The sequence below is a fragment of the Stylophora pistillata genome, chromosome 11, assembly GCF_964205215.1.
Source record: "Stylophora pistillata chromosome 11, jaStyPist1.2, whole genome shotgun sequence".
In the NCBI taxonomy this organism is placed as follows: domain Eukaryota; kingdom Metazoa; phylum Cnidaria; class Anthozoa; order Scleractinia; family Pocilloporidae; genus Stylophora; species Stylophora pistillata.
Window position 1 is genome coordinate 28,402,928 of NC_142529.1, and position 22,580 is coordinate 28,425,507.

Genomic DNA, 22,580 nt, shown 5'->3' on the forward strand with positions numbered 1-22,580 from the left:
TGCGCGGTACGTCAGTTAAGAAAGAACGCTATAATGCAAATGTGGAGACATCTGTCATGAAACTTTCACTGACTGGATGCTAGTCATATCATATCATTTTTGTGGAGTTGCCAGACAACAATACAAGAGTTTCGTCGGCGGGTGAAGAGAAGATTTCTTGCGAAGAGGGAACAAGTTTCCCTTAAAAAAACGATAAAAATGAAAAAAAAAAAAAAAAATCAACGAAACCGTGAGTGTATCAACTGAGTAATTTTAAGCCTTAAATCGTGCGACCAAAACGTTCTTTTTTTCTTTGTCTGTTTGAAAGATTACGAACACATCACACACCGGAAGATCTTTTCAGTAACTTGCCCTATTTCAAGTTAATCAAAAAGGAACAAAAAAACAGGAAGTTCTATTTTGAAACAAAGGTGTTTAATATAGGTCATAAGCGGCTGTCTCTCTTATTTCCACCAGGTCAATTTCGCGTCAAGAATAACTTTTACCTGAGACACTGTCAACTGAAAAACTTTACTTAGGAAAGAACTAAATTAGATTTGGTTTGACTCGAAATAACTTTCTGACTACATTTGGGGCCATAATTATTTCCTCAGTCCATAGAGACCGTCGCAACGCCCCCAAAATTGAAAAAAAGACATATTTTGCAACATTGTAGATTGTCATTGAACCTTTTTTCTAGGAAAATTTCACTTCTCGAAAGCGAGAGACATTATCTATGCGAGAAATTAATCTATCGTATTTCGTGTCTTAATAAACAGTTGATCCGTCTTTCCTAAAGTTTGTTTGACGTTGTATGTAGCAAAAGAAAATATTTGTCTTGACCTGCCAAGCCAAAATCTCGTAAACTTCACTTTGTTAAAAACATTTACACAGAAACTTCCTTAATAACGTTCACTCAAGTATTAAGTAAAGCTCATTCTTTCGCAAGAGTTTCCTACTTTGTATTCCTGCAACTTATATTTAAAAAAATCAAGTGAAGCGGGGATGTTTATTAACTAAAATTGTTGTGCGTCACTACTAAGTGTTAGAACATAGCTAGCAGAGTCGCGCAATCAAATTCATTATACGTGAGCGTGCTCAAAATCCCGATAGTGCTCGCTGATAGCGTCAGCAAATCCGACCTCGCCAGAAATTTTTTTTTCGTGCAAACGGCCATTGTTAGCGCGGGGAAAAATAATATATTTCGCGACAATAATGGATACAAACAGAAACTCGGCCTACTAGTCCGAAAAGAAAGACGATGTTTCGACCTTTTCCCTTGGGCTAGAGTTCTTAAATGTGGCAGAAAGAGAGAAAAACCAAGGAAAAGGAGACTCGGCATCAGCGCCGTCACGATTCGCTTCAATTGATATTGTTGTCCGTTTTTCACGTCGGATTTAATGCACAATTCCACCGGCTATGTTCTAAAGCTATCGCCTCGGGCAACTTTTACGCTTCTTGAGTGCTCTCCAAACTTCCCGCGTGCTCCATAACTCGATAGTGCACGCTAAAGCATGAACCAATTCTAAATTTGTTCAATCTCGAAATGAATTTGCACAAGGAGATAAGATTATTAAATTTTGCTTTCATTATCATTTTACAAAATAATGGAAAAGCCATCCATATTGAGGAGACCTAACGTCGGTAAAAGCTGTGAGGGAGTGGCGAATGTTGACAGTAGACAAATAAATTGGCTACTGTTTTACCTAAAAATCTTCCTCAGTAGAGTTCCCTTTTCTTAAAGACTCCTTATATGAACTGCTTACCCTGTCGGCATGAACAACACGAAACAGATAATCAACAACCATAGCAAACGCATCCTAACAGCATCTATACAGTCTGATGACACCGCCGCCACCGCCACTACCATTGATAACAACAAGACATGCAACTGCCGACAAAAGAACACATGCCCGCTCGACGGAAACTGCCTGCAACCATCGGTAATCTACCAAGCCTCCGTTACACGCAAAGACAACAACACGACAGAAACGTACATCGGACTCACAGAAGATGACTTCAAAACAAGATACAGAAACCACACCGCATCATTCCGCCACGCTAAACACAGAAACTCTACCGAACTCAGCAAGCACATCTGGACCCTCAAAGACAACAACATCGATCACTTTATTTCCTGGCGCATTCTCTCATCGCACTCACCGTATAACAGCTCAACTAAAAGATGTAACCTCTGCCTCAAAGAAAAATTCCTAATCATCTGCCGGCCCGAACTATCAACACTAAACAAACGTAATGAACTTGTGTCTTCATGCCGCCACAGAAGCAAAGCCCTCCTACGCAACAACTAAACTGTCAATTTCGCGCTGCATAAATTAGACTAGTTAGATCATGCAAATTATATTGTATATAAGCAATGGTAAAGTTTATTCTCATTAAATCCCCTGATGAGTGGGCGACCACGAAACAGGCTTGTAGGGATGAACTTGTAGTTTACTTGTCTTTTTCCTCCCACAATATATACTTCGCTCTACTTCTATGTATTGAGCACTGTTCTACGAGAATCAAGTCACACTTTATATATATATATATATATATATATATATATATATATATATATGTCTATATGTAATGAAAACTTTATAGGAAAATTGTAATGATGAACTCCCAGCAACATTTACTACTCCAACAATATACAGTTGTAAATCGTGTCGTAAAAGTGTCAAAAAATGCTCTTAGCGGTTTTAACTGGGGTATCGTTTCTTATTTTGAACCAAAAGAGGGTAACGATTCTTTTAAAAACTAGCAATTCCGTACTACTCTTCCCTTTCTGTCAACAATGCGCAAAAAGAAGTAAATAACTGAAGACGAAGACCCCCAGAAGGCTGGCGTTTCTTTTGGCCTTTTTTCAGTGACACCAAAAGCTACTCAGTGTTTATTTTAGCCGGAAAATGTATTTGGCCGTGGTTTTGTTATGGCATCGCTCGATATAAACACTTTATATATATAACAACTTTATTTAAATAATAACATATAACATATTATTATTAAAAAAGGGTTATAGAAGGGAGGAACTTAATCTTCATTGTAAACTATACCCCAGATATAAAAATTTAATACTATGCAATATACATATACATACTGAAACATTTTACATACAGGCATATATCTATATAAATATAAAATCTAAATAAAGAAGACATATCTAAGACAACTATTTTGTTTAAGATTATAACAAAATAACTTTACACGGCCATATTGACCAGCTTAAGATATTTATAGGTAGTTAAAAACTCGCTATATTAGCGATCAATGAGACCAAGCCTGATAGTTCCATCGGTGATTCAGAAATATATCTACCGGGATTTAACGTCTTCAGAAGGGACCGTACCGTCAACGGGAGATGCGGTGGCGGTGTATGTTTTTATTTACGAAACAACGTAAATTACCATGTCTTGGAGGAGCTCGGTGCTGACCAACTTGAATGTCTTGTTATCGAAATCACCAGACCGCATTCCAGACCTTTTTCAATAGGTACATGGTACAGACCGCCAAGTTCCCAACAAGAAATTATTACGAACGATCCTTCGCAGTAAAGCACTATTTGAGCAATAGTGGAAATCAGACCTGAAAAAAAAAAAAAAAAAAAATTTCAGGCCTGTACGGGATTCGAACCACTGACCTCTGCGATACTAGTGCAGCGCTCTACCAATTGAGCTAACAAGCCAATTGGGAGCAGGCTATCAAATTAATTCGATATAAACCCGTAGATGATAAATCGAACAACAACAAACATATGAAACATATGAGTGAACTGCGGTTATGAGACGTATATAAGAACGATCCTTCGCAGTAAAGCACTATTTGAGCAATAGTGGAAATCAGACCTGAAAAAAGTTGGCTTGTTAGCTCAATTGGTAGAGCGCTGCACTAGTATCGCAGAGGTCAGTGGTTCGAATCCCGTACAGGCCTGAAATTTTTTTCAGGTCTGATTTCCACTATTGCTCAAATAGTGCTTTACTGCGAAGGATCGTTCTTATATACGTCTCATAACCGCAGTTCACTCATATGTTTCATAAGAAATTATTAATCAATTTGAAAACCTTTTAGATATAACTGTTTCAGAACGCAGCGATTTCTACCTACTCGGTGGCCTGAATTGTGACATGTTGCACGAGCGGTCAAACAACCACACGTCGCCGCATTTAATAAACATATTTGATGTTCACGGATTGAGTCAAATGATTTCTGAACCAACTAGGATTACATCGATATGACGAACATTGATTTATCTTTCTATAGGTAATAATCCCAAAAAATATTTAATTCTGTGTCGTTCATCGTTGCATTAGCGATCATTCACTTGTGTTTATGACGATAAAGATACGCTATGAACGTGCTGATTCGCAATGCTCTATTGAAACTCGCAGTTTTAAGAATCTTAATATCGACCAATTTCTACATGACCTTGTACGAAAACCATGGGATTTAATTGGCTTAGGGTCAGATGTGGGACGCATGGAAGACCTTAAGGACGCTCCCAATGGATTTCACAAGTGCTGATGCGTAGAATTCACAAACGAAATTATTTTAAAAAAGAAAGCTGCCGGCAAAAATAATATTGCTAGGTGGGAACAGTACAAGCAGGCGCAAAATAGTCCATCAATCGAGATCGGAGATGAAAGGTAGTCAGAAAAAGGCTATTAACACTTGATTGACAATTTATTTTATTCTATCTCATACTCCTGGGGAACCCATAGTTACCTCGGCTAGGCGTTGAGCTTGTACAACACTTCCTTTCTGCTCCCCAAACTTCTCGCGTACTTCCTATCTTTATAACCGCACGCCGAGGCAGGAACCTATCATAGAATCTATATTGTCAAAAATGAAGACAAATCAGCTCGACTAGACACTATCGGCTTCGCTTATAGTCTGGAGTGTCATCAAAAACTAAATTATTCATATCGTTTTCATAGCATGCCACTTTATTTTTTTTTATTTTTACTCCATTGCTTTTCTTACAGACACCGGGATGACTGACAGACAAAGGTGTATAAATCCCTTCACGATTCTTGAATTAGGGTTCTCTCCCGGAAATTGACTTTGTAATTGCTCAGAACAAAAGACTGCAGCTTTGGAACTAAACAATAGCATATTGGTAGCAGTCAGGTATTGATTCCAGTAGATAAAATTTAATCTGACTTCAATGAAATTTTTTTTCCTTGGCAAACAAAGACGACATCGGCCATACTATTGTTTGACAATAGAGTAAGAAAACTCCCTTTTATCACTTTATTGAAATGAATTTAAAAAAGGAGTATATTTAGATCTGCTTTCATTTTCTAGGGTTGTGAATAATGCGGAAATACTCTCTGTATTGTTGTCAATTCTAAACTCAAAAAAGACTTCTTATAACGAATTAAAAGAGAGCAAATGAAAGTTAGGGACAGTAAATCGCTTGGAAATGATAAAAATAGAATCAAAACAACTTGGAGTTAGTTCACAGTTGCACCAGCAACAAACGTGAAAAATAAACATGGAGAATAAACATGAGAGTATAATGCATGTATATATTTCCTTCGATGATGACTTGTTCTATTCATGATGAATTGTGGTGGCACAAAATACTCCTTTAAAAAGATATAGATGGTGTTTCCGTTTCCTTCCCTTCAATTGTCTTCGTGCAAAAAAAAAAAACAGACCATGCTCAATTTTATTGAGCTTTCTATGTCTTCCCATCCGTTCACATATCTGGCTAGAGTTCTAAAATAATCATCGAGACTTTATAATTCTGCTTAGAAGGTATTAATTAGGGCAATGTTTGGGGAGGCACTAACTCGATGGAAAGCTAAATACTTCTCTGATAGTTTGCTTCACTGCTTGTCTCACTTCATTTATTTTCCAGCAGTAAAGGAAAGGATTTAACGTTGAGTTAAACAAAACTAAGAGAGATGCTAAACCTCTTATGATGAGTAAGTGTGTTGAATATGCAGTAAATGGTTTGAACCCGGGGGTAACATGTGAAGGTGTAGTCTGATCGTCCGGGTGAGTGTAGTCCTGAGAAGGACTGTTGTCGGTGGCAGTGACTGACGTTTCGACAACCTGTGCGGAAGTCATCATCAGAGTCAAGTGAGTGATTGTTGTCAGTAGAATGTTCTTATTCCAGTTCGTGTGAAATGATCGGTTGGTTTTGCCGTGATGTCTTACAGCCAATAACATCACGGCATAAAGGGAGGATTCTCTGTGAAGGGCAAGAAGGATAAGAAAATTGCCAAGAAATGCTGTGATGGAGAGGAGAATGTTAACTGCTGCGAAAGAAACTGATTCTTGCTTAGCACTCAACAATAAAAGAGAGCATCGCAGTTCTCCAAATGTTTTGGTCAGTGTTCCACCTCTTGTAAAATTTGTTTGGGACATTGTTCTATGTTCGTTTCGTTTTTTCTGGCAAGTTATCTATGATTGCAACGACAAATGAGGTCCAAACAGCACACGCCTACCAACGTTCACTGAAACGCTACTTCCTAAACAATGTCCACAATTAAAAATCCTCACCAGCGTTTAAGCATTTAAAATGCGCCAGAAAATTCTCTGTTGTGTTAAAAAATAGCAGGAACATGCGAGGTACCTCAGTTGTGAAAAAATACTAAAATATGGAGACATCTGTTATCAACCTCCACTGAAAGGATGCCAATCAAATGTTCATATTATTTTTTCGGAATTGAAACTTTAATCATTATCAGCCTCAGCAAGTTTGACAGATAATTTAAACTAGCGATTTTTTGCGGTCTTAGAATAAATTCAGTTTCACGAACGGATCAAACTGTTTTAATTCAGATTTTGGTCGCAGCTGCGAATTTGTTTCAAATATTTGAATTTACCCGTGTAGTTAATTGCGCTTTGCAGCTTTTCAGTCATCTTTACGTATCCGACCAGTACCTTAGACGAAATTGCCACAAAAGAAAAGTATTACGCTAGCAAATCATTTTCTACAATTATTTTGTCATTCTTTGTTTATTCTCCTCGTTTTGCCAGCGAACTCATAGTGAATATCCCTGATAATGACTAGCCTAAGGTAGCTAGACCCTAGATCAAATTTGTCTTCTCAGTTCCAATGTCTTGAACACAAAATATAAGACCAAGAAAATACTTTCGTATCAGGTGAACTTCCATGCAAAAGGAAATTTACTGAACTTTTCTTCCTGTGATTGCCTTCAGCGATCAATAATTCTCGCTGGGTAATGCTGACAGTTATTTCCCAATATGGAGGTAAACATGACAATTAATTGATAGAGATGAAAAATAAAGGGATGCGTTTTCCAATGGTATCACTGACTCGATGAACAATTTATTTCCTACTAGTTTATCATTTTTTTTGTCTTTCGAGCTCGACTGTAAAATTGACATCGGTTGGCATTTAAAATGTCTCAGGAAACTGTCTACCGTGTTAAAAAAGTTACTTTTTTCATTCCCTAAATGGTATGAATTAGCAATAAATGGCAAGCCAGATATAGAGACATCTATCGTATCACTTTTAGAAGAGCAACAAACCATCTCTCTTAATTTGATAGGGTGCTTTTGAAATGTCCATATCATCTGCATGAAATTTAAACTTGACTGATCATTATCAACCTCGGTAAACCAGAAATAAAGAAAAATAAAAGCTGACGATTTCACTTGGTCTAAGAAAAAAACTGGAAACTCGAAAGCATCAAACTATTGAAATTGAAATTGCAATCAGAGATGCCAGCTTATATTTAAAATACTTCCTTTCAATTTCTAGTGAACACAGTTTTGCACATTTTCAATGTAATGGAAAATATTGCAGTACATGTACATCAAGGGAATAAAGTGCTGAACGAAAAACTGCACTTACAAAAGTTTTTTTTTGTTTTGAAATCTAGGTACGATATCAATAAAGCAAATCGAGCAAAGGCCAAATTTTGTGAGCACTTTTAAATTTAGAATACGGGCATGTGAGTAGACGGAAAAATTTTGCGAGCGCGAGCAAGCGAGCGCCCGTGTAATTCTTTCAAGCAATTCGATTGATTATACTTCGAGACGTGAAAGAGCTGCACGCCATTCTGATTGGCTGTATAGACTTTTTTCACATGTGAAAATAAAGCGTGTAGATTTCTACAAATGAGCTTTATGGAATAAAATTCTCGTGTTACGTGCAATAAAGTATGGTACATAACAAAGTACCAATGCTAACTATGCCCACAGTGCACTGAACACTACCCTTTTGTATCGCGCCATGTTTAGTGTATTTGATTGGCTCGGCTGTTGTTGGTGATGACTGAGACCCCTAGAAATTTTTATATACGAGGCGACTGAAATAACAAGGCAAGATGGTATAACTATATGGCCATACCAACTGGCTTTATGGTAATCTAATGTGTAGCATAAAAGAATGACATTAGATATAATCCAAAAGGTAGCTACGATGATGTATGTGCGCTTCAAAGTTACGATTTGTCTCTATCTCAGCCACAACAACAGGGCAAGAAGTCTGTCCACGCTTATTGCTGTCATCGTCATCAAAGACACACCACATAACGCATAGGCTGTGATGGTGGCTGCGTCACTCTGCGAATCGACAAAGACTCAGAAAATTGTCTGTTATGGCAAAATGCTTATTTTTGTCGCTTTAAGTTGTCAGGTACACCCCGTATGAAATTGGAATAAGAGGAAAATATATTAAAACACCTGGAACATTATCATTGTTTTCTCTGTGCGACAAACAATTCCTCTTTACTTCGCCCACGGGAAGTCATTCATTATCAACAGTTCAGTACGAGTTACTTTGCTCGTGAATAAGTTTAACCCTTGAGCAACACGACTCGTGGGCAAAGGAGTGACGTGCCGCTATGCTAATAACGAGGACTAGCTCGTAAGCTGACCTTCTTTATTGACAGGGTGTCAATCAAATGTCCATATCATTTGCGTAAAGTTGAGGCTTGAATCGTTATCAGCATCAGCAAGATAGAAATAAAGAAACTGAAACAACCAGTTATGGTCAATTTCATTTCACGCGAATTATTAAAGTTTGTTAACATACACAGGCAACGGAACCATCTTTACATATTCATAAGCATTACGGAAATTTTTCTGGGACGACAAAACAAATTCGAGACTAAACATCGACAAATGCAACTCGTTTGGCAATATGGCGTCGATAACAAGCCTCTTTCTTTGAGTTAAGAAAAGACGTTGAATTTAAAAAACTCTTTTAAACTTTTCTTTGAAGTTTTATCCAACAGTTTTCTATTGTTAAAAAATTAGATTAAACACGAAAGTAAAATGCACCCATATCTTTTTTCGATTATACCTTGCCGTATTCATGAACATTGGTAGCTAGCTAGCACGAAAACTACTCTTGAAGAGATATGGTTGGTGTTTCAATGCATTTCTTTCAGCTGTTTCTGTAAAAAAAAGCTATTTAGTGCACACAACTAGCCATTTTGTTTTAATGAATACTCGATTAAAAGTGGGAGCCCCACAGGGCCTTTCGTTACAGAAATCAATAGTATTGTTCAATGATTGACATTAATCAACATAAAAAACATAAATTAGCGGTAAAAATATTCACAACACAAAAGAACATAGATCAACGGATACACTATCCCCAACAGACTGCGTACAGACCTCGAACAAAAATATTATTTGAGCTTTTGATTTCTTCCTATCTAATAACATATTTGACGGGCGTTTTCATACAATAATTGCGTAATCACTTTCAGCTTTAAAAGTACTATATATAACTCGAGGAGGACCTAACTCCATGGACAGCAAAGTGCTTGTCTGATTGTTTCCTTCACTGCTCGTCTTACTTCAGTTGTCTTCCAGCAGTAAAGGAGCGGGGCCTTGGGATTTTCGGTTTTGCGGTTTTTGGGCCTAAAAGGTTCGGTTTTTCGGTTTTTCGGTTTTGATATTCAGAGTGGTTTGCGGATTTTACGTGTTTTTGCATTCGGTTTTCGGTTTTCACGAAAACTCTGATGCAGTTTTCGGTTTTTGCTTTTTGACCCCTTTAAAGAGGAAAATGTAGCGGTTTTGTCAGGTTTGCATGCGGTTTTCGGTTTTGCTGCCCTTTTTCGTCGGTTTTTTGGTTTTGGAGGTTTTTTTCTCCGGTTTTGCGGTTTCCCAGAGGCCCCAGTGCCCCCCTCGTAAAGGAAAGACGTTAAACGTCGAGTTAAAGTAAAGTAAGACACCTGCTACTTCCCTTAAGACTACAAAGTGTGATGAATACGTTTTACTACAAGCGACTACAATTGTCTCTATAAAGTATGGTGCCTAACAAACTACTAATGCTAAATGTACCCACAGTGCACTGTACACTGCCTTTTTGTATCGCGCCGTGTTAAATGCATTTGGTTGGCTCGGCTTTTGTTGGAAATGATCTTGTACTTGGGCCTGATTACGACTGAGACCCCGAAAATTTTTTATATAGGAGGTGACTGAAATAATAAGGCAAGATGGTATTAATATAGAAAAATACAGAATGGTTATACGGTAATCCAACGTGTAGCATAAAGCAGCGACACTAGATAAAATCCAAACGCCAGCTGCAATGATGTATGTGCGTTCCAAAGTTACAATTTGTCTGTATATCAGCCCCAACAGTAGGGCGAGAAGTCTATCCACGCTTATAGCCGTCATCGTCGTCAAAGACACTCCACATAATGTATAGCCCGTGAGGAAGGAGGCTTCAAATGCATATCGACAAAGATCCCATTGTTCGTGAGTCACAGGAAGCCAAAAACTAGCAAAGACAACTAGGCTGGGTAACAAGACCAACCAACAGATCAGTTGTTGCAAGATAACGATACAAGAGTTTGGACGGCGGATGAAGGGAATATTTTTTGTGAAGGGCAACAAGAATAAGAGAATTGCCAAGAAATGCTGTTATGGAGAGGAGAATGTTGACTGTCAAGAAAGAATTTAAAAAAATTCTTGCTGAAGCCCACCAACCAGAGAGGGGGAACAATACAGTTCTTGAAATGTCTTGGTCTGTGTTCCACCCCAGTAAAATTTGTCGTCGACATTATTCTGTATTCCTCTCTTTTGTTCCTTTTTTGAGAAATATTCGATAAACAGCTACACAACGACGACGATCACTAAAAAAAGAGCTCCCTACGTACTGAGTCATATAACTTCCCCATCATTGCTTATTCGTTTGAAAAATGTCAGAGAAATTGTCGCTTTAACTTGTCAGGTACACCCCGTATAAAATTGGAAAAGGAAGCAAATACATAAAAACACCTGTAACATAATTACTGTTTTCTCTGTGCGACCTAAAGTCCCTATTAAGTTAGCCTTCGGGCCAATTATCGACGCTTCAGTACGAGTTACTTCGCTCGTGAATGATAAGTTTGAGGCCTTGAGCAACACGACTCGTGGACAAAAGAGCGACGCAAAACTAATAACAAGGACCTGCTCGCAAGCTAACCTAGTTTCATTGATGGGGTGTCAATCAAATGTCCATATCATTTGTGTAAAGTTGAGGCTTGAATCATTATCAGCTTAAGCAAGCTAAAAATAAAGAAGATTCAAGTTAAGGATTTCCAACCCATATCAATCAGTCAAGGAAATTCAAATGCCTATAACGAATTGAAATTGATGTATAGCCACACATGCAAACTTACTTTAAAGTGCTACTGAAACGAAAGTTTCGTATCTGAAATATTTGCTCTAAGATGTAGTTTTGCATATGCTGATCATCATGAGATAATTTGCTTTGGCCAAAAAGAAGCGAAAGATATCTTTTTTAACCGTTCAAGTCAAAAATTTTACACAAAACCATGTCCGGGTCCTGGTACCGAGCCAAATGAATTGATGACGTCACTGGTTGTGTTAACTCCGATAGCGTGGTTTATTTCACTCACTGTTTGTTTGTATTCGTGGGCGAAGGAGATGGCAGATATTGAAGTTTTGTCAAGTGAATCTTCTTCTGAACGAAGCGAAGTTGTCTCCAGTAGCGAAGAGGAAGACGGTGGCGTAAAATGGGGTTGACAGGTCTACACGACTCCCAACCGTGTGTTTAGAGTAGCGTATTCAAAGTTTAGCCCTCACGAGTATGTCTTTGAGCGACCGTACTCTTTTGTAAGATACGAGCGGCGGATTTTTGTATAGTTCGCTCAGTAGTGGTTGTGTTTCTATTAAATGCCAGTTTTTCATGAGAATTTGCTTTATGTGTGGCACTGAGTACGCACATCAGGGATTGCGTCTTTGTCGAATCGTTCGCCTTTGTAGATGTACAGCTATTCTTTTGACTGTCTCGATCGTTAAGTTGTCTTGATTGCTTTCAGCTTGCGCCACGCGCGCTGATTCGATCGTACTACAGTTCTTAGTGTTCAGTGTTCCAGCCGTTTTGGCTCGTTTTCTTTTCTTATTTCGGTTTTAAAACGACCGATTTCACGTTCATAGAAGCACATGATCGTGTTTACTGTTTCTTGCTCCGCGTTGTTAAGGATTTGCTTTATTTCATTTTTGAAATCATCGTCTGCTCTTATTTTGGCCCTCGCCCTATAATTTAGGGATTCTGGGCATGTTCTGCTAGGCATTTGGTACAGAGGGATTTGTTCGTTATCCTCAGACTTGCCGAGTAGATCATCTTCAGTGGCGGTGTCGTATGAGGCTTCCATGTTTTCTTCATTCTCTGAATGGCATTGCTTTGGCCCGGGGCGTTTAGTAGCCCATCTACCGTTATAATATCTTTGGAAATTTTCTGTAGATGGTCAGGCAAGATCGCGGTTTCGATCCTAATCTTGTGGATCTCGTCAGTTGCCGATTAACTAAAAAGACTCGTAGAGATTCGTTCTCGGTATCAGTCGGGAATTTTGCTCCCTATCAAGGCGAACCTCTCGCAGATAGCCAAGATGCCGATGTGGCCGCCGATGAATTAGACGAGGATGACATTTTGCCCGAAGTCCTCTTTTTCGGCCTCCCAACATGCAAGCCACACTCCATGCTTTTACCCTTCTTTCACAGAAGTACACAACCAACGCCCGGAGTGTGTTGCGGCAGTTACAGTCACGTCGAAGAAACATTTCTTAGTCAATGCTTGCGGATTTAGTTAACTTCATTAATACTGACATAGGCTGCGACGCTTATTTACTACGACATTTAACTGGCGGCCTGAGTGTTTTGTTTTCTAATCAATTTTACCAGATTTTTGTTTTCGGATCGGAAACAAAGTAAATTCCGGAACCGACGACTTTTTTCCGCTGTGTTCGGAATCTTTGACAGCTGACGCTTGGTGCTGTAATTTTTGAGCATCCGGTTACCAGTTATTGGGAATAAACTGGGCGTATTACAACCTATAATTTCCTTTGCTGTTTAACGCAGAGTCCACAATACATGGCGGCTTTTTCTCACTGATATTTTATGTCGCATTTATAGTTTACACACTGTTCCAGTTTTTTTAAACGATATTCATGCAGTACACATAAGATTCTTTGTCACTGGCCTTCATATGACCTATATTGGTGCCGGAATCCTCTAGATAGTTGCGAGAGATTACAGACATTATAGGTACGATGTGATTAACGCACTGGTGTTGAAAATCTCTTTGCGCTACCTCCTCCGCAACGATGATTAAAATCGTGAATAAACAGAGACCGGGGGTAATAATAATTGTTTTCAAATCAAGATAGATGTTGAACAAGCTGACAAAGCTTTTAAACAGACAAAGACCAACTTTCGTTTAATGACACGTTACGAACAAGTTTAAACTCCCTTGAACTTTAACGGGGTTCGTACTGTCTTGCAAGTCTGTTAATTTCAGGGCAAGTCCCCCAATGAATTTAACCAATCCTTAGAAAGTCCTTGAATTTTTATATTCTAAAAGCTTCTTGAGAGGGGTGGGACGTTCACTTTTTCCGAAAAACCAACTTTAAATACTGAGTCAAGCGCTGTGCGCTAGAGTGGTTTGAAAATTAACATAGAGCGCGGTAGATCCAGTAATGCGTTATTGACCAAGCAGGAAAACTCAAACCTGAGCCAAGCGATAAGAGCCAAGCGAGAGCTTGCCTGCAGGTTACACAAAGACAAAATGGCTGCAACGCTGGCCACCGCAGAAAACGAAAAATAAGCAAGGGTTAATAGCCAATCAGCTCACAGAATTCACTACATCTTGCACCGCTTGCGAAGCCAGCCATATAAAAAGGAAAGATAATACATCGACGTAATATAACTCTTAAAGCAAGAATCTCTCCCAACATATTCATCTAAGGTAGTAAAAGTTTAAAATGTTATGAAAGCTGAAAAAGAAAGGGTTCCGGAGTCGCGCTTATTCAGAGTTATAAGTTTGAATGGCCAAGGGGTGGGCATTTATTCAAGGAAATACGATATATCGATCGCTTGAGGCTCTGCGCGTTACTTCGTGTTGTTTCATACTTTATATTATCTCATATTACCCAGTTTGTCAGGAAATCAATCGTCGTCGTGTGTTTACGCCCTACAAAAACGTCGCATCAGAGATTTCACGATCTAGCTTCGCAAAGAAATGTACCAGCAGTGTTTTGCCTTGTGTTATTTATTGAGTTTTTTTGGCAGCATTTTTTGTTTTGATGTTCTCTTCCCGTCGCGGTTTGCAGGGCGACTTTTAACAGTAAATAAAGCTGTTTTTCAAATTTTTGTCTCAAACGACTATTTATTCCTGTCGCTCTGCTGTAGATATAGGTGAAGAGCTCAAATAACAGAAAAGTTTGCGTCACAACAATTTCTTCCCATTATATATGCCAGAAAACCTCAGGCATTACTCTGAATGCCAGAACTTCAGCCTGGGTGAACCAGAAAGGATAGACAATACTTCCCTATATTAACCATCAATGAAAAGCTAAGTAAGTCAAATATCTCAGAGGCGCTCAGGCATTAAACTGAATGCCAGGACTTCAGCCTGGGTGAACCAGTAAGGCCGATAGACAACACTTCCCTAGATTAACCTGTGAATGTCAAAGAAAATAAGAATGTTAGGTATCCCAGAAGCACTAAGGGATTACTGTGAATAGCAGAACTTCCGTTCAGCCTGGGTGAACCAGAAAGGATAGACAACACTTCCCTATATTGACCATGAATGAAAAGCTATGTGAAACTTTGTTATATATCCCAGAAGTGCTCAGGCATTACAGTCAATGGCAGGACTTCAGCCTGGGTGAGCCAGAAAGGATAGACAACACTTCCCTATATTGACCATGAATGAAAAGCTATGTAAGTTATATATCCCAGAAGCGCTCAGGCATTACACTGAATGCCAGGACTTCAGCGTGGGTGGACCAGAAAGGATACACAACACTTCCCTATATTGACCATGAATGAAAAGCTATGTATGTTGTATATCCCAGAAGCACTCAGGCATTACACTGAATGCCAGGACTTCAGCCTGGGTGGACCAGAAAGGAGAGACAACACTTCCCTATATTGACCTGTGAATGTCAAAGAAAATAAGAATGTTAGGTATCCCAGAAGCACTAGGGGATTACTGTGAATAGCAGAACTTCCATTCAGCCTGGGTGAACCAGAAAAGATAAACAACACTTCCCCGTATTGACCATGAATGAAAAAACTTAAATTATGTTGTATATCCCAGAAGCGCTCAGGCATTACACTAAATGCCAGGACTTCAGCCTGGGTGAACCAGAAAGGATAGACAACACTTCCCTATATTGACCTGTGAATGTCAAAGAAAATAAGAATGTTAGGTATCCCAGAAGCACTAAGGGATTACTGTAAATAGCAGAACTTTCATTTAGCCTGGGTGAACCAGAAAAGATAAACAACACTTCCCCGTATTGACCATGAATGAAAAAACTTAAAGTATGTTGTATATCCCAGAAGCGCTCAGGCATTACACTAAATGCCAGGACTTCAGCCTGGGTGAACCAGAAAGGATAGACAACACTTCCCTATATTGACCTGTGAATGTCAAAGAAAATAAGAATGTTAGGTATCCCAGAAGCACTAAGGGATTACTGTGAATAGCAGAACTTCCATTTAGCCTGGGTGAACCAGAAAAGATAAACAACACTTCCCCGTATTGACCATGAATGAAAAAACTTAAAGTATGTTGTATATCCCAGAAGCGCTCAGGCATTACACTAAATGCCAGGACTTCAGCCTGGGTGAACCAGAAAGGATACACAACACTTCCCTATATTGACCATGAATGGAAAAACTTAAAGTATGTTGTATATCCCAGAAGCGCTCAGGCATTACACTGAATGCCAGGACTTCAATATGGGTGGACCAGAAAGGATAGACAACACTTCCCTATATTGACAATGAATGAAAAGCTAAGTATGTTATATATCCCAGAAGCGCTCAGGCATTACTCTGAATGCCAGGACTTAAGCCTGGGTGAACCAGAAAGGATAGACAACACTTCCCTATATTAACCATGAATGAAAAGCTATGTAAGTTATGTATCCCAGAAGCGCTCAGGCATTACACTGAATGCCAGGACTTCAGCGTGGGTGGACCAGAAAGGATACACAACACTACCCTATATTGACCATGAATGAAAAGCTATGTATGTTGTATATCCCAGAAGCACTCAGGCATTACACTGAATGCCAGGACTTCAGCCTGGGTGGACCAGAAAGGATAGACAACACTTCCCTATATTGACAATGAATGAAAACCTAAGTATGTTATATATCCCAGAAGCGCTCAGGCATTACTCTGAATGCCAGGACTTCAGCCTGGGTGAAACAGAAAGGATAGACAATACTTCCCTGTATTGATCATGAATAAAAAGCTCAGTATGTTGTATATCCCAGAATTGCTCAGGCATTACTCTGAATGCCAGGACTTCAGCCTGTGTGAGCCTGAAAGGATAGACAACACTTCCCCATATTGACCATGAATGAAAAGCTATGTGAAACTTTGTTTTAATTATATCCCAGAAGTGCTCAGGCATTACAGTCAATGCCAGGACTTCAGCCTGGGTGAACCAGAAAGGATAGGCAACACTTCCCTATATTGACAATGAATGAAAAGCTATGTAAGTTAGATATCCCAGAAGCGCTCAGGCATTACACTGAATGCCAGGACTTCAGCCTGGGTGGACCAGAAAGGATACACAACACCTCCCTATATTGACCATGAATGAAAAGCTATGTATGTTGTATATCCCAGAAGCACTCAGGCATTACACTGAATGCCAGGACTTCAGCCTGGGTGGACCAGAAAGGATAGACAACACTTCCCTATATTGACAATGAATGAAAACCTAAGTATGTTATATATCCCAGAAACGCTCAGGCATTACTCTGAATGCCAGGACTTCAGCCTGGGTGAAGCAGAAAGGATAGACAATACTTCCCTATATTGACCATGAATAAAAAGCTCAGTATGTTGTATATCCCAGAATTGCTCAGGCATTACTCTGAATGCCAGGACTTCAGCCTGTGTGAACCAGAAAGGATAGACAACACTTCCCTATATTGACCATGAATGAAAAGCTATGTGAAACTTTGTTATATATCCCAGAAGTGCTCAGGCATTACAGTCAATGCCAGGACTTCAGCCTGGGTGAACCAGAAAGGTTAGACAACACTTCCCTATATTGACCATGAATGAAAAGCTATGTAAGTTAGATATCCCAGAAGCGCTCAGGCATTACACTGAATGCCAGGACTTCAGCGTGGGTGGACCAGAAAGGATACACAACACTTCCCTATATTGACCATGAATGAAAAGCTATGTATGTTGTATATCCCAGAAGCACTCAGGCATTACACTGAATGCCAGGACTTCAGCCTGGGTGGACCAAAAAGGATAGACAACACTTCCCTATATTGACAATGAATGAAAACCTAAGTATGTTATATATCCCAGAAGCGCTCGGGCATTACTCTGAATGCCAGGACTTCAGCCTGGGGGAACCAGAAAGGATAGACAATACTTCCCTATATTGACCATGAATAAAAAGCTCAGTATGTTGTATATCCCAGAGTTGCTCAGGCATTACTCTGAATGCGAGGACTTCAGCCTGTGTGAACCAGAAAGGATAGACAACACTTCCCTATATTGACCATGAATGAAAAGCTATGTGAAACTTTGTTATATATCCCAGAAGTGCTCAGGCATTACAGTCAATGCCAGGACTTCAGCCTGGGTGAGCCAGAAAGGATAGACAACACTTGCCTATATTGACCATGAATGAAAAGCTATGTAAGTTATATATCCCAGAAGCGCTCAGGCATTACACTGAATGCCAGGACTTCAGCGTGGGTGGACCAGAAAGGATACACAACACTTCCCTATATTGACGATGAATGAAAAGCTATGTATGTTGTATACCCCAGAGGCACTCAGGCATTACACGGAATGCCAGGACTTCAGCCTGGGTGGACCAGAAAGGATAGACAACACTTCCCTATATTGACAATGAATGAAAAGCTAAGTATGTTATATATCCCAGAAGCGCTCAGGCATTACTCTGAATGCCAGGACTTCAGCCTGGGTGAACCAGAAAGGAGAGACAATACTTCCCTATATTGACCATGTATAAAAAGCTCAGTATGTTGTATATCCCAGAATTACTCAGGCATTACTCTGAATGCCAGGACTTCAGCCTGTGTGAACCAGAAAGGACAGACAACACTTCCCTATATTGACCATGAATGAAAAGCTATGTAAGTTATATATCCTAGAGGTGCTCAGGCATTACACTGAATGCCAGGACTTCAGCCTGGGTGAACCAGAAAGGACAGACAACACTTCCCTATATTGACCATGAATGAAAAGCTATGTAAGTTATAAATCCCAGAAGTGTTCAGGCATTACACTGAATGCCAGGACTTCAGCCTGGGTGGACCAGAAAGGATAGACAACACTTCCCTATATTGACCATGAATGAAAAGCTGTGTATGTTGTATATCCCAGAAGCACTCAGGCATTACACTGAATGCCAGGACTTCAGCCTGGGTGGACCAGAAAGGATACACAACACTTCCCTATATTGACCATGAATGAAAAGCTATGTAAGTTATATATCCCAGAAGTGCTCAGGCATTACACTGAATGCCAGGACTTCAGCCTGGGTGAACCAGAAAGGATACACAACACTTTCCTATATTGACCATGAATGAAAAGCTAAGTATGTTGTATATACCAGAAGCACTCAGGCATTTTTCTGAATGCCAGGACTTCAGCCTGGGTAAACCAGAAAGGATAGACAACACTTCCCTATATTGATCATGAATAAAAGGTTCAGTATGTTATATATCCCAGAAGTGCTCAGGCATTACTCTGAATGCCAGGACTTCAGCCTGGGTGAACCAGAAAGGATACACAACACTTCACTATATTGACCATGAATGAAAAGCTATGTATGTTATATATCCCAGAAGCGCTCAGGCATTACACTGAATGCGAGGACTTCAGCCTGGGTGAACCAGAAAGGATACACAACACTTCACTATATTGACCATGAATGAAAAGCTATGTATGTTATATATCCCAGAAGCGCTCAGGCATTACACTGAATGCGAGGACTTCAGCCTGGGTGAACCAGAAAGGATACACAACACTTAACTATATTGACCATGAATGAAAAGCTATGTATGTTATATATCCCAGAAGCGCTCAGGCATTACACTGAATGCGAGGACTTCAGCCTGGGTGAACCAGAAAGGATAGACAACACTTCCCAATATTGACCATGAATGAAAAGCTAAGTATGTTATAACTCCCAGAAGTGCTCTGGCATTACTCTGACTGCCTGGACTTCAGCCTGTGTGAACCAGAAAGGATAAGCAACACTTCCCTATATTGACCATGAATGAAAAGCTGTGTATGTTGTATATCCCAGAAGCACTCAGGCATTACACTGAATGCCAGGACTTCAGCCTGGGTGGACCAGAAAGGATACACAACACTTCCCTATATTGACCATGAATGAAAAGCTATGTAAGTTATATATCCCAGAAGCGCTCAGGCATTACACTGAATGCAAGGACTTCAGCCTGGGGGGACCAGAAAGGATACACAACACTTCCCTATATTGACCATGAATGAAAAGCTAAGTATGTTGTATATCCCAGAGGCACTCAGGCATTTTTCTGAATGTCAGGACTTCAGCCTGGGTAAACCAGAAAGGATAGACAACACTCCCCTATATTGATCATGAATAAAAGGTTCAGTATGTTATATATCCCAGAAGTGCTCAGGCATTACTCTGAATGCCAGGACTTCAGCCTGGGGGAACCAGAAAGGATAGACAGCACTTCCCTATATTGACAATGAATGAAAAGCTAAGTATGTTGTATATCCCAGAAACGCTCAGGCATTACACTGAATGCCAGGACTTCAGCCTGGGTGAACCAGAAAGGATAGACAGCACTTCCCTATATTGACCATGAATGAAAAGCTAAGTATGTTGTATATCCCAGAAGCGCTCAGGCATTACACTGAATGCCAGGACTTCACCCTGGGTCAACCAGAAAGGATTGACAACACTTCACTATATTGACCATGAATGAAAAGCTAAGTATGTTATATATCCCAGAAGCGCTCAGGCATTACACTGAATGCCAGGACTTCAGCCTGGGTGAACCAGAAAGGATACACAACACTTCACTATATTGACCATGAATGAAAAGCTATGTATGTTATATATCCCAGAAGCGCTCAGGCATTACACTGAATGCGAGGACTTCAGCCTGGGTGAACCAGAAAGGATAGACAACACTTCCCAATATTGACCATGAATGAAAAGCTAAGTATGTTATAACTCCCAGAAGTGCTCTGGCATTACTCTGAATGCCTGGACTTCAGCCTGTGTGAACCAGAAAGGATAGACAACACTTCCCTATATTGACCATGAATGAAAAGCTAGGTATGTTATATATCCCAGAATTGCTCAGGCATTACTCTGAATGAAGGACTTCAGCCTGGGTGAACCAGAAAGGAAAGACATAATTTCCCTCTATTAACAGTGAATGAAAAACTAAGTGTGTTATATCCCAGAAGCTCTCAGGCATTACGCCGAATGCCATATAAATCTTAGAAATATGGCAAATAAATATATATCTCAGAGGTGACCAGGCAACACTAAACAAAATAATATTGTTACAGGATAAGACTTCAATGGGTGCACAGAATTTAAAAATTAAAATGTCATACACTGCAGGCAGAGCACATAAATTAACATCACATGGCTCCTCTTCAAGGAGAAAGAGCAAGTCATCTCTTAACCCCTTCCATCTGAAACAGACAGAAAAAAAAACAGTGAATAAAGTTTCCACCTTTATAATCCAAGCTTACCATATTTTTGCTGGTAACTGGGTAAAAGTGAAGAACAGCTCCCCTAAAAGTCTGTCGGCCAACTGTCGGCCAACAGTCGGCCGGCAGTATGTCAACTGTCCATCAAACTAAGTATCCCAAGTGAGATTTAAAGACATGTATTCCAATAGAAAGTGAAATACCATACTGCAAGCTGAAACTTTTTATGCATGTCAATGCAGAAGTGCAGAGTTGTACCTACCCCCCAATATTTGCTTTGCTCTTTAGGAAACACTCAGCAAAGGCTTCCCCAAAAGGAACATCAGGAGAGGCACATTCCTACAAATAAATTGCATGTATCACTCAATAATGAATTAACTGAGCTAAAGTCATATAATGTTCACTACTAATGGTAGATATATAATTACTGTTCACCACAGATAAAATATGTTCACTTTTATGGACACCTTTCGTCTGCCTTTCTGTAAAGTCAAGAAAGCCAAGAAAGCTCTCACTAATTGATTATAAATAAATTGCATAACAAATACCAGTAGGCTGAATATGTTTTGTGTTATTGTATAATTCCACTATGATGCATGCCATTTAGCATTGCAGGTATAACCTACCTTAATAACTTTGCAGAATACACAGCACTCTGTGTCCAATCCTTGCTTGAAAAGCTCATTGATATATTTTTTTTCATCACCAGCTCTTTGCTTGAGCAGCATTATCGGTGTTTTGTAATCAAGAGTAACAGCTGTCATGAAAAAAGACAAGAAGATAACAAGAAGTTGAAGTTAAAATAGCTACACCAAAGATCTCAAATGTTATGCTTTCTCAGATATTTTCTAACACTGCCAAGCATAAAATGGATTCAATAATTACTATCACGTAGCTAGACATACAACATAAAAACATTGCAAAAATAAAAAATAATAAGATAAAAAAAATATAAAGAGTCAAGATTGGCACACACAAATAACCTGGAAATTTAACTTTAAAGCATCTTCCATTAATTACTATTCCAGTTTTCTCAATGGCATCCCTCTGGCGATTTAAATCTTTTATCGTAGAAAAATAGAAATGAAATAAATTATAATACTGTCAAGACCCTATCAAGGAAACAAACCCGAAATTTCTCCTAAAGTAGCCATAAAAAGTGATCATAGCTAGAAAACTTAGAGGCTCAGCGTAAAATCAAACTCAGCCAATTATGTGATTTCCCTGCCAAGCAGAGATGAGTTCTGATACACCGTGAAACCAGCATTCACAACAAAACATAAGACAGCAAACTCACTTTTTCCAATCTTAATAAAAATATAAACGTTATGACTTACCCTAGTCTCCCTCGCAGCCGTTTTTTGGATGTCACGCAACGCTCTCCCAAAAGAACGGCTGCTGACAACCGAGCTACA

At 39.4% G+C, this 22,580-nt stretch overlaps 1 protein-coding gene across 1 annotated transcript; it reads right to left on the reverse strand.

The window, feature by feature from the left end:
* Positions 1-88: 88 nt before the first annotated feature.
* LOC148721003 (uncharacterized) lies at positions 89-21,915 on the reverse strand. The gene is made up of 4 exons (XM_088737724.1): positions 21,792-21,915; positions 21,428-21,504; positions 21,017-21,147; positions 89-180 (listed from the first exon to the last, which is right to left on the reverse strand). The coding sequence occupies exons 1-4, from the start codon at positions 21,891-21,893 to the stop codon at positions 89-91; spliced, it is 402 nt and encodes a 133-aa protein (XP_088593850.1). The 5' UTR covers positions 21,894-21,915.
* Between the last annotated feature and the right edge of the window lie 665 nt (positions 21,916-22,580).

Bases quoted from the DNA above. Each gene is read 5' to 3' on its own strand.
- LOC148721003 (XM_088737724.1), bottom strand. From the start codon at position 21,893: ATGCTGCTCAAGCAAAGAGCTGGTGATGAAAAAAAATATATCAATGAG. The intron at 21,505-21,791 runs GTAGGTTATACC...ATTTATTTGTAG, and splicing joins TATTCTGCAAAGTTATTAAG to GAATGTGCCTCTCCTGATGT. The intron at 21,148-21,427 runs GTAGGTACAACT...TGTCTGTTTCAG, and splicing joins AGCAAAGCAAATATTGGGGG to ATGGAAGGGGTTAAGAGATG.